At 35.3% G+C, this 12,340-nt stretch overlaps 1 protein-coding gene across 3 annotated transcripts in view; it reads left to right on the top strand.

Annotated features, from left to right (window-relative positions):
- The first annotated feature begins 2,165 nt into the window (after positions 1-2,165).
- gabrg3 (gamma-aminobutyric acid type A receptor subunit gamma3) overlaps positions 2,166-12,340 on the top strand; it is a 234,214-nt gene continuing 224,039 nt past the window's right edge. For 2 of the 3 annotated variants that reach the window (XM_009302568.5, XM_068222011.2), the window contains exons 1-2: positions 2,166-3,090; positions 4,897-5,045. In XM_009302568.5, the coding sequence (XP_009300843.1) occupies positions 3,038-3,090; positions 4,897-5,045 (202 nt within the window). In that variant the 5' untranslated portion in view covers positions 2,166-3,037. The remainder of the gene's footprint in view (positions 3,091-4,896; positions 5,046-12,340) is intronic. The other variant, XM_073954348.1, reaches the window with a different exon arrangement.

The raw sequence follows: 12,340 nt of genomic DNA, 5'->3' as shown, positions 1-12,340 counted from the left end.
TTAAAAATGTAAATAAAAGTCACTCTAATACAAAAAATAGATCAAGGTTTCATCATGCATCTCAAAGACATAAATAAATTTAATAAAACTAAATGTTCATCACAGAATACTGTTTAATTTACAAATAAATATTTTATATTTATTATATTATTAAATATATATTTATTTAGTTTCAGAATTAGCTGCATTGTCATTAACCTTCAAATTTTGCAAATTGGAATTGCAGAAATACGTCATTTTTGCAAAGACATATCACAATAATAATAATAACAACACTAATAATAATAATAATACTAATACTAATAATAAAAAAAGAAAGAAATCCTCACATGAGAGGTTTGTTTAGGCAATACAAAAATAAATAATGAATACAAACGACAATGGAAACCCCTTATTTTTCTGCAGGTCGCCTGGTTTATGTAAAATCCATTCTTTAAAAATATGAATGTGTTTTTCTTTTTTTTAATGTTTATTTATATTTCACAAGATCATGCTTTAGTTGCATAACAATGATGAATATAAACACTGTATAATACGTTTTTTTAAATCAACTTTAGTAAACATCACAAGACTTTTGTACAAATCTGTAATGGAGACCAGGCGACTGACATTTATTTGACATGTCACTCTTGCTGCAGGCTCACGGAAGGACTTTATTTTAATACATGTAAGGCGAGTGTTAACCACTTCAATATACTTTACTCATCCATCACACAATAATGCACGGCATGCCAATGGACCTTAAACCTTTAATCCCCTGAGTGGCGGAGTGAGAGCTTGGAATCCCACTTCTGGTGCTGGACTGGAATTCCACCAGTGTGCAGTAGAGAAGCTGTCACTCTGATATACGTCATTATTGCAGATTTATGTTTGTATCATGGAGAGATACAAAGTTGTTTTCATTTTGTTATTAAAACCCATAGATTGCATATCCTAAAGCTGAAAATGCATTTTCTTATCAAAAGTGGTTTGGTTATGTCATGATTTGGATTTAATCCATTGTGCAGGGACATGGCAGCTGAAAACCATTTAAAGGGGCAGTAGCATACTTTGTAAATATGAAAGTGACTAAGAACGGAGATGATGAAAATGACTAAACATATTCAAGACAGTTGAACACTGTAATATTTTCATCATTGTTTTTCGAATGTCTTTGTTCAGCTCATTTAATTTTTCTGCATTACTTTATTCAGTGTGTGTTTATTTAATTTCAAGTTATCTCAAAAAGCACATTTCTTACAATGTAAGGTTTGATTGTGAATCCAAAATAATTTAACTTGTGTTGCCTAAACCTTTTTTGACAGCACAGACTGTTTTCTTGCAGCATCCTTTACCCTGTACCTTTTTTTTCTAATGCAGTACACCGTGTTTGCTTTAATATGTGTGCTCCACTTCCAATCTGCATTACTATAATCAGCCACAAGAGGATAGTCTATCATTCATTTGAACGGGCCGAGTTCATGCTCTCACTAACTCAAAAAGGGAGACACCACCACACCGTCACAAGAACCTGAAAACAAAGAGAAATAGGTCGTCATGTTCTTATTGTATGCGTGTCATTAAAGCTTCAGTGTGTCATTTGTACGACACTTAGAAGTTAGTTAAGACACTTGATGCTATTCTAGAAACACGTACAGCTGAAGTAATCAAATATAAGTAATTTGTAATAAAGTTTATCTGAAAATACCACTGAAAACTTATAAATTTAGTGCGCTTGGGGTGGGGTCATCTGTTTGTTTGACAAATGGATGACGAAAGAGTAGGGAGTATACGAGGGAATTATTTTTGTAACATTTATTTATTTATTTATTTATACAGAATCCTTGGGTTGCATTATACAATATTATATTCTTCTTTGATAAACCTAGTTACTCTTTAACTATTAATTTAATGTATGGATAGATGATAGACTGATTGATTTTGGAAATCTGACAAAAAGGTCACTCTCAAACCATCTCAAGATTCGCCTTTGGCATTTTAAGGAGTACCACAGACACCGAACATTCTAGAGAGTAGTCAAAAGAAGAAGAAAAAAAAAAAACTCACCACATGCAGAGCAAAGAGACAGAGAGAGATAGAGAAAGGGGCTTGTGTTTTTTTCCGAAGTGCGTGGGCGACTGGGAGCTGCCTGTGGTGATAAATGTCGGCGCTGTCTCTCAAATATTATACTGCATATGTGCACCTGCTCACACATCGACTCAACAATGCGAAGACGACGTATAGACAGTCATTTCTCCAGCTTTGAATGTTCAATTAGCTGCATTAGTTTTGTAGTAAAGGAAATAAAAAACGACAGCATATGACATCTCACTGGCAATAATATCGGTGCGTACCAAAGTACAGAACAATGTAGTTGTATCTATGCTATTCAAAACTGCATATTAACACCTTGAAGAAGCTAATTAATTCGACTCCAAATTTGTTGATGACATTTTCTTCACCCTCAGTGTTGCTGTCATTGGGTTAATCGCACGGCGATCAATGCACGTGCAAAGCAATTACAGCAATTACGCACCAATTTCCATTTCGAACATATTCCGCGCGGTTATCATTTACCTAGCTGACAGCAGTACCGTAAACAGCCGCTTCGACGCTGAATATATCAGATGCGCCCGAAGAGGATCTCAAGTTCCGCCGAAGCGTCTGTGAAAGCAGTCTTTGTCGTTTCATGACGTAATTTGAAGAAACTAAAGGACGCGTACGAGGTTTGAAGGTGTCCACTTTGGAAGTTTGCGCTCTGCCTCTGTGTGAACGTCAGTATGTGTATCTGGTGGTGCAATCGAAGGCAGCGCAACTTCAAGGAGCAGGAGGGGCTCTTCTATTATTTGATCCCGTTAATTGGCAATGTAAGTGAACTTTAAGCACCGGACACTAGCCGAGGAGGTCTTGTCGTTCCCGTTGGACTATAACCTAGACTGCTCGCCACTGTTTGAACTGAGCCTGGAAGAAAAGGCTGCAGCTGTGTCACTTTTTTCCTTCTTTGAAGAGTCTCCGTGCGGTGTGCCACATTCAACAAGGAGACAGTCTCACCTAAAACATGACCACCAAATTGTTCCTCTACTTCTTACTTCTGTCAGTGTTTCGAGCATGGTAAGTGACGTTGTAATCTTTTGTGTGTGTGCCGACACAAGTAATTCATCCTAATTTGTTTTGTCCGTTGAAGATTTCATATGCATAGGCTAGTTGAAAATCATCAATCAGGCGATAAGGATGTGATTCACGCATTGAACGCTTAACTTTAATAATTAGTCTTTTTATATGTCTTATTCATGAAGTTCACAAGACTTTGGCTATTTTTATTTCAATCTTTGTATTTGTATAGCGCTTTCGAAAGCTATTATTTTGTTGTTTCTTTATGTCATTTGTGGGTGAGAAGAGCTGGGTTTCCCAATGCTAATTACGCTGTACAGTTCATCCTAACTAATGTCGTATGTAATTTTTTTTTCGGTGTTGATAACGCATTTTAGCGTCGTTACTGTAGCTGTCAAGTCAAAAGGTGCCGAAGCCAGTATGTCCAAAAGTTTATGTTCCTTAAATAGAAACTGGACCTAAAATGCTAGCAAAACAGGAAACTTGCTATTTTGATCCTGATTTAATTGAATATTATTAGGATTCTGCAGTGGCACGTGTTTATATATATATATATATATATATATATATATATATATATATATATATATATATATATATATATATATATATATATATATATATGAGATATATCGAGTGCAATATGTATCTCCTGTATCAACGCTACTAAGACAGACACCCATTTAGCACACTGTCACTTAAACATCCTTTGTTAGCATTTCGCATTTGATAAACCTTAAAGAAAAAAAAAAAAACATGATTACCTACAGTACTCTATTGAATACCATGCACATTATTACCACTGGTATGTTTCAAATAGACTTTGCCCGATTATTTATGACCATATATTAGATACCAAAATCATCAGTTATCATAAACTTAACTAACAACAAAGGTAACTTACTCTCAATTACTCTCAATAAGCTTAAAACTAATAGTTCTTATTATATATGTGTCCCCTAATTTAAAGTGTTACAGCATTTATGTTTGGTTTATTTGTATTGTTTTTCTTTCTTTCTACCTGTTATTTTCATATTTTATCACTAATATTCAGAGCTGAATAATAAAAAAAAATCTACATAACGTTTTTTAATCTCTCCTGACAGTGCTAATTAAGCACCTAATTAGCATTATTCATATATTTAGTAGCAATAGTTAAGACAACTATTTGCCTGTTTCTGTTAAGTTGTTAAACTATTGCAGGGTTGTATTTTTTATTTAAAAAAAATCATAATGAAGAATATGTTGGCTTTCTGTTGCAGTTTGTTACTAAGGCTTTTCAAAGTAAGCTCAAAGCAAGTTATAACTCATCATTTGTCATGCAAATTTAGCTATTTGATATTGAATGCACTTAGGTTTTTATTCTTGGATTTAGTCTACAATGGTTTGCATAATGCGAGAAACCGTGGAAATAAAATATGAAATATCCTTTTTAAGTTAAGCATGCAATGGCCTTGTATTATTAGAGCTGTAATTAAATTCTGAAGTTTTGTAGATAAAACTTGAAGCTTTTGGGAAAAATGCCATAGAGAATAAGTACATAGTGCACTGTAGATATGACTACAGTTCTACTGAGTTCTTCGTGGAAACCCAGTAATATTTAACAAAAAAACTGATCAAACCAGCAGTGCTGCATTCTCTTAAAAATTAGCATTTTACCTCTGTAAATATTCACTAATGAGCTCATTCCACACTGATTTGACCATTCGATTCTGGTAGTTAATCCATTCTGGCAGTTGAATGGATTGAAATACATACCATTACCTTACTGGTGACCAGTTCTACATTTTCTTTTATTTTTTTTAGTTCTCCAACATTTGCTTCTGATGATGATGAGTATGACGACGTTACTGTGAATCAAATGTTGGCCCCCAAAACCCACGAGACAGATGCAACGCAAATACTAAACAACTTATTAAAGGAGTATGACAAAAAACTGCGCCCAGATATTGGAGGTGAGTGCTTTTCTAATAAGTACGAGCGTTTATGGGCTGTCCTTGGTGCTGAAATCCTTCATTCTGAATTGCTCAGCTAGGAGCTCTATTTACAGGCCTGACATACAAACAAATACATACTTAAACTAAATTTACTTTAAAGTCCAACTGTTTTGTTTACCTCATCTGTTCATGCTTATGTAAACTGTTGAAGTGCATTAGCGCCATACTGTGGAGTAGAGATTACACCTGCAAAGTGATAGCGTCTTCTTTATAGGGTACTAGATGGAATAAAATGTCAAATGTATTCACAGTTTGAGAGACATTGAGAGTGAGCAACAGCTACACTGCTGGTTTATGGTTTTGCATTAAGTAATTGAATTCCTGGAGCAGTGGAATATTTTTCTGTGATTTTCTACTTATTTATACACACATTTTTTTTTTTATCTTGCACCTAAAGAGCCCCTATTATGTATTAAAAAGGTCATATTTTAGGTTTGGGGGTCTCCAACAACAGGCTGATATGCATGCAAGGTAAAAAAAACAATTTCATGGTCTTATAATAAGCATTTATTTTTACCTAATTATCCCTATGACTCCCATATGATTCGTTCAGCGATTCATTTGTTATCAAACCCCTTGGCTGATTGGTCCAATGACCCAGTCTATTGCGGTTGGTCGACTGCATTCAGCGTGAGAGTGAAATGCACACCACAGCTTATCAGCAGTTTTGACGTATTCAGAGTGCAGAGGGCATGTGTGAACCCAGTGCAGGAGTGCATTAAAGCAATGCAGTTTAACACGAGCATATTTACTTATTCTTAACCATAAGTAAAAACAGTGACACACATTCAGCATCAATCCACACAGGGGCAAAAGCCGAACTATTTTGAAACTTGACCACTGCATGTGTGAGTAACAGCTGACAGTGGCCATAGCAATAAAAAACGGCAGAGGATCACAAGCTCACAAACACATTTAAATCTATAAACAAAGCCCCACCCATTGAGTTTTCAACGTGGTTTTAGACACGATGTGAGAATATAAAGTGTTAACCATATACAGTACAAGCGGTGACAAGTAACAAAAACAATTACATTTTCACGCTAGAGAAAACAAGGAGGCAACCGTTTTAATCTCACTTACTTACACTTGTGAAATGGATGAAGAAACTGATCCATAAACTGTGCACTGTAAAGTTCCTTTCAAGCTCTGACAAAGTCCTATTAATCAATAGTTTTTTCTGATCCTTCCTTTAACAAAAGGCTGACAAATGCCCTGTTGTAAGTGTGTAGATTGCTGAAGGACTCGTCAGAAAAATGACGGGAACACAGCACAAGGCTGGGGCTATAATGCGGAGGTATTTTTGCAAAAATAAACTTCATCCACTGAATCTTTACAGCCTCGTCTTTGCATCAGAAAAATAACTCAAACTTTTCCTTACACTTCAGAGCACAGCGTCTTTGCCACATGATTCAGCCAGGATCTGCTACAGTGTTTGTCTTCCTCTTCTTTCTACAGTGTTTGTGGGCGGGGATTTAAATTTTCCTGGGTCTGCGCGCACAACAAATGGGCGGGGCTTGAGTATTGTACACAGTTAAAGATTTGTTACCTCCACGATTCATTTGAACTACTCCGAATCAACTCTTTTATAAATGAAATAATGAATAAAAGGATATTTCACTTCACTTAGAGCTGTGTTACACATTGCATGGAAGGTCATTTTCAAAAACCCATAATAGCGGCTCTTTAATACCCTCAAGCACTTTATTGCAATCCACTTTTTCATGTAATGTAACATATTTACTTGTGTACATGTGTTCAAGAGTTATATTATCTTACAAAGTGCCTTTATAAGAGCAAAATTCACATATCTGTCAGGACATTTAAAGCATTGTGTCCAAATGCCACACGCCTGTTTTTGAGTGATGCTTCCAGGACCCCTGGGGGCTGGCTGCAGTACAGGTCATAAAGCCCGCCTCCTCCGTGTTAAGGAACGAGACCTGAGTGCAAAAAAATAAAAATAACACTTGCAATAAAATTTCCCGAAAGATGGTTTTGGTCAATTAAGGCATTAGTTATCAAGCTGCTACAGGTTCAGATGCTCATTGTTTGTAAAGAATATGTTTTTAGTCAGTAATTTAATGCTATAAAAATGGGGCTTGTCATTGTGACTGACATATGTAATGTTATTGTAACGTTATTTGAATTTGACTGAAAGGACGTCTCTGACATTTTGATTTTCAACATATTATCGAGTTAATCTACTGAATTTGCTGTTGTAATATATTAATGTTCTAGAATCAGAATCCTATATAACGAATAGAGCTGTAAATGTAATAATTTATAGACACCATTTACTGTTGGCTTTTTATTTGAAACATTAAAATGAAGGAAGTTTCTTATTTGTGAAATATTGTTTATCAGAATTATTATTCTGATAAACAATACACAAGCGATGTTGCAGCAGCTGATAGGTCTAAATCAGATAGACATCAGTTGATGTATTAATACTGCTAAGTTGATTGTACAAAATGACAAGAAATATTTAATATAGTGCAGGGATGAGATAAAAATCTGAGTAAATATCCTGTTTATACTTTGAAATCTTGCTATTTTTATCTGTTAAACACAATTTTTTTTCACACATGGCAAATGGCTGTCTTTTGTGATTTTTTTTGGACCCTGATGATTGCTATTTAAAAATAAAAACCTTTCTAAAAATGTATGTTTTGTTTATATTAGGGATGCATGATTAATCAAAAAAAAAGGTCACAATTTCGATTGGACCCTATACACGATCTTAATTCAGCTTTTTCACGATTCAGCCAATTAGAGTGTGCACGTCAATGACACCTACTTTAGTAAACAGAACCTGCATAGGCTGTGAATAACAAGTAATAGAGTTGTAAATAAGGTTCAGTTTGTTGAGAGAGCGTTTGAGAGTCGAGCTGAAAGAATGATTTGCATTTGTGTTTTTTCTCAGAGTGATGGCAGTCATGAAGCCGGTGCACACCTCATATAAATGATCATAATAATTTCACAGTTATGATTACGAAAAGCATTTGATATAGTTTTTCTTTCATAGCTAACACAGTGTTGTGCATGAAAATAAATGTTTACTGCATCAGTATAACTACCCTAGCCTATATAATGTTGAATATAATGCAAGAAGGAATCTGATAATGAAAAATGTCTAATTTTACCAGTGAAAACAAATGGTCTAATAATGTTGTCAATGACAATTGACAAGCATAGCATGTCTCAAACATAATAATTCAACTTTATAATTATTAATAGTTGTGTTCTGATGTCCTCATTTTACTGTGAATTAACAAACAGGATATATTAAAAGTCTGTTCAAGTCCACCATAATGACTGTACAAAATTTAGCATTTTAAGCATTAGTAGACCTACACATAGGCCTAATATTATTATTGTTGTTTAACCATATGTTTGGAAATTATCAATAATAATAATAATAGCCTACTCATATTAACCTTTATTTTACATCTACAGAATCGTGAGAAAATCGTGATCTTGATATTAAGCAAAAAAAAAAAAACATGATTCCCATTTTAGACAGAATCATGCAGTCCTAGTTGATATGTTATTGTTCATATTTTACAAATGATATTTCTACCCCTGTGAAGATAATAAATACCAACAACCAACTATGCTAGTGAAATAATTTTTGTACTCATAGCTATGCTATATTTTGTACTCATAGAGTCGAACTTAGGCTAGAGTGTATAAAAGATTGTTTATTTCTGCAGTCCAACATATATTGTTTTTATAAAATTTTTATTAAACAGTTTACATTACACAGTTTTTAAATAAATCGTATATTATTAAGTGTTTTTAAACCTAAGGGCTTATTTATATTAGCGAGCCTTTGTTATAGTTCATATACGGGCAATCAAATGAGAAGTTTGGGGGGCGTGGTTGATTTGACGTGCAAGCGTTTGGTTGGAAGCTTGATTCCACGGCTCCGCCTCTGGCTCCATCTGGTAGTCCCTTCTGTGCATGCCCAGGCTCAAATTTCAGCAGTGTTTTGCAACAGTTTGTGCCTGCCTTGAGACGTTTTGCCTTAAAAGTGTTCAATAGGAAAAGGCGCTGTTGTGTCGTCCATATTTTTTACAGTCATTGGTTGTGTCACAAAAACATGAAATTTTCATTTCACTCAGACTAACAAACAAATCTCAGAGTTGAGATTGATGCTATTTTCTAGTAAGTGCAACTAAATAGAGTGCCATGAGAGGAAATCACAATCTGCAATTCAAGCAGACTCATTCTGTACTTGATCTGAGATGTCACCGCAGAACATCACAACCGTTCTTGACACATCTGTCAGGTCTGTTATTGGTTTTGTGGCATCGTTATGATATATGGCTTCTTATTGGGTCGGAAGCGTTTTAGAATGCCTATCCTGCAAAATATCTCACTGTTTCTACAGTACATGTTTCAATGAAAAGAACAACCTCCGTCTTTGATTGATGACAGTCTCCAAATTATATATTTTTTAAACTCACGTCTGATTTTAAAGAGGAAGACTGTGTTTATGTGCTCTCTTACACTCACGACACTCCTAAATCAGCCCACACAAATCAACCATATTGCCTCAAAGCCACCTTGCCGTGAAATAGCTTTTGTTTTCCCCCCTTTGTCTGTCTGGAAAGAGCTGCACTGGTATATAATAATCAAGGATGCCACAGAATGGCTGTGTATGAAGACAGCTACACGAGACGCTGTTGAGGAAGTAGAGCGATTCCAAATGAAGTCGCCAGAAAGTGAGGAACATATCTGTCAATTCGAGGGCAGAATGGGTGAATGAAAGAGGCTTTAATACACTTGCGACAACTGGACCTTGTCTGAAGTCATGCACACACTCTCTCTATTGCTTCAGCGCTGTTTGTTGGGAGTCTGAAATGTAATTTTCTTGTTTGTTTTTTGATTTTTTCCATTCAGAATTTGTGCTCAGAAAAAGCTCTTGAACGATTTTCACATGCAGGTTGTTATGAAGCCCAAGAATAGACGGCAAATAATAGAATCCTCTTTTAGTCGTGATTATTCATCTTCTAGCGTGAAGAGGTAGAAGCGTATTATGTTTTGTCCAGCTTCAGGACCAGTTGTGTAAATTGATCAGCAGGTCTGATTGCATTAGCAAAGAGTACAAACAATTATTTATCATCCTAGGATAAAAACTCATTCAGAAGAGGTTGTGTAATTGATTGTCACAATAACTAGGGTTGTGTACTGATGCCAGTATGACATACATAACCAGAATATATTGAACTGAAGTTCATTTAGGTGTCACTTAAATACCCAAACTTCACTAGCCATGTTTCCATCCAAAGATGTGAATTAATTTTATGCACCAAACTGTAAAATGGCATATAAAACATTCAAATAAAGCAAAGTTTCCATCCAAGTAGTCAAAGAGAACAAAATCGTCATTTCCTGACTTACTGGCACCAAATATCAAAAGTAAATATGGAATTTGCTGTGGCAGGAGTAGCTGCGTCAATCTTTTATTCATTTAATAAATGATTAGCGCCTCAGAAAACAGTATGCCGATGCACAATAAACGCTGGATGGTGTTTAACAGTGTGAAACGCGGAGCACAGACAACCTTGACAGTTCTGGAGGAGATTAATAATATGATAACATTAATACTGAAATGGTTAAAGCGTTTTAGAATGACCAAAACAACATTTCAGATGTTTAACAATGTGCTCAGCCTGCTGGTTTGTCCATTCACACACATTTTTAGCATCATGTGATGCAAACATAAGTACATAAGTCAGCAACATGTATGAACAGTTGTAGTCAACTCAGGCTCATTCTGATTACGTACCCCATATACATTTCTGGAGAGCGCCAAATACGTCCCATGAGCTATTGCCCCGCTGTTGACTGACTGACCGACCGACTGATACTCCCACCCTCCATCTTCCTTAAACCCAACCTATAGTGTTTTAAAAAGCACGAATTGATCTGAACACCCACTTCCCTAAACCCAACCGCAGTGTTTTGAAAAGCATTTCAGAAAAAGAGAAGCCCCGATTTTTACCACATTTTACCACATTCTCACCCTGTTATTTACTTGTTTATTTTATTTTTTAGCTTTTGCTTTTATCTCACTTGCTTTCTAGAACTGTTCTTCCCCAGACTCAAACCTCGTCGTCATGGTCACTCCATCAAGTCCGCCGACGTATTTGTCGAGCCACCGTACACACTGGTAACAGTGGGAAATGTATTTCCTAAAACGTAGCTCCTGGGACGTATTTGGTGCTCTCCAGAAACGTATATAGTGTATGCGTTTTCAGAATGAGCCTGGGTTGCTGATAGTCTGAACAAATTATTAGCAAATGACATGTTGTGATATCATTATAAATGATTCTATTTTCAATAGAGAACAGCAGACTATTTGATGTCCAGGCTGAGAGGACAATAACATTATTGCTACCTCAAGAGGGTTGAAAAACTGGGACAAAAACACAAGAACAAAATGTTTAATGTCACAACTGTTGCCATTAATTTGCATTAGTTTATATTCATCTGGTTACCTTTATGCATTCATTAGAACGTGAAGTTGCATATTTAAAGCAAGCAACATGCAGCTGCCAGAAACAGATTTTATTTTAGCTCTTTTTTTATTGCCAATTTATTGCATAAGTTGCAAGATTCTTGAGAATTTGAACATCACGGTTCCATCCCTATAACATGACAACTGCTCCCTTTGGGCCAGAATCAGATATTTATGATGGTACTTATCAAAGGCTTAATTGACACAATGGAATTGTTTTCATCTAGGAATAAGACTGTGTGGGTGTTTGAACTGAGATTCAATCATATAATGATTAATCGTGCAGCTCTAGTTGTACATCATTTGTCACTTCGATTAGAAAGTCATAGAAATCTTAGAAAAGCTTTTCCAAAACAGAAGCAGATACACTGAAAAAAAAAATGATTCAAAGATGATTCCTCGGATTTACTCGTTTATTAAAGTTAAGTGGTTGTAAACAATTTATTTGGGCTGAATTTAAACAAACAAATTCAGTTCAACTTTACAAAATGTAATTAGTTTAAATTCAACACATACAAATTGTTTGCAACAATTTTGCAGAGATAATTTTTTCAATGTACAATACAGCACATACAATATACATACAATATTGATCAAATTTCAGTGCTCTAGCCTTTGTGTAGATGTTTCAAAATGGCAACATTAGTGCCTGGCCATCTTTAGGCGTATTTAGATATATGTGAAATGAACACTATTTGGACTTTATGATTTCAGCTGTAACAAATGT

This window comes from Danio rerio, chromosome 6, assembly GCF_049306965.1.
Source record: "Danio rerio strain Tuebingen ecotype United States chromosome 6, GRCz12tu, whole genome shotgun sequence".
In the NCBI taxonomy this organism is placed as follows: domain Eukaryota; kingdom Metazoa; phylum Chordata; class Actinopteri; order Cypriniformes; family Danionidae; genus Danio; species Danio rerio.
This window is presented reverse-complemented; position numbering and strand designations above follow the sequence as displayed.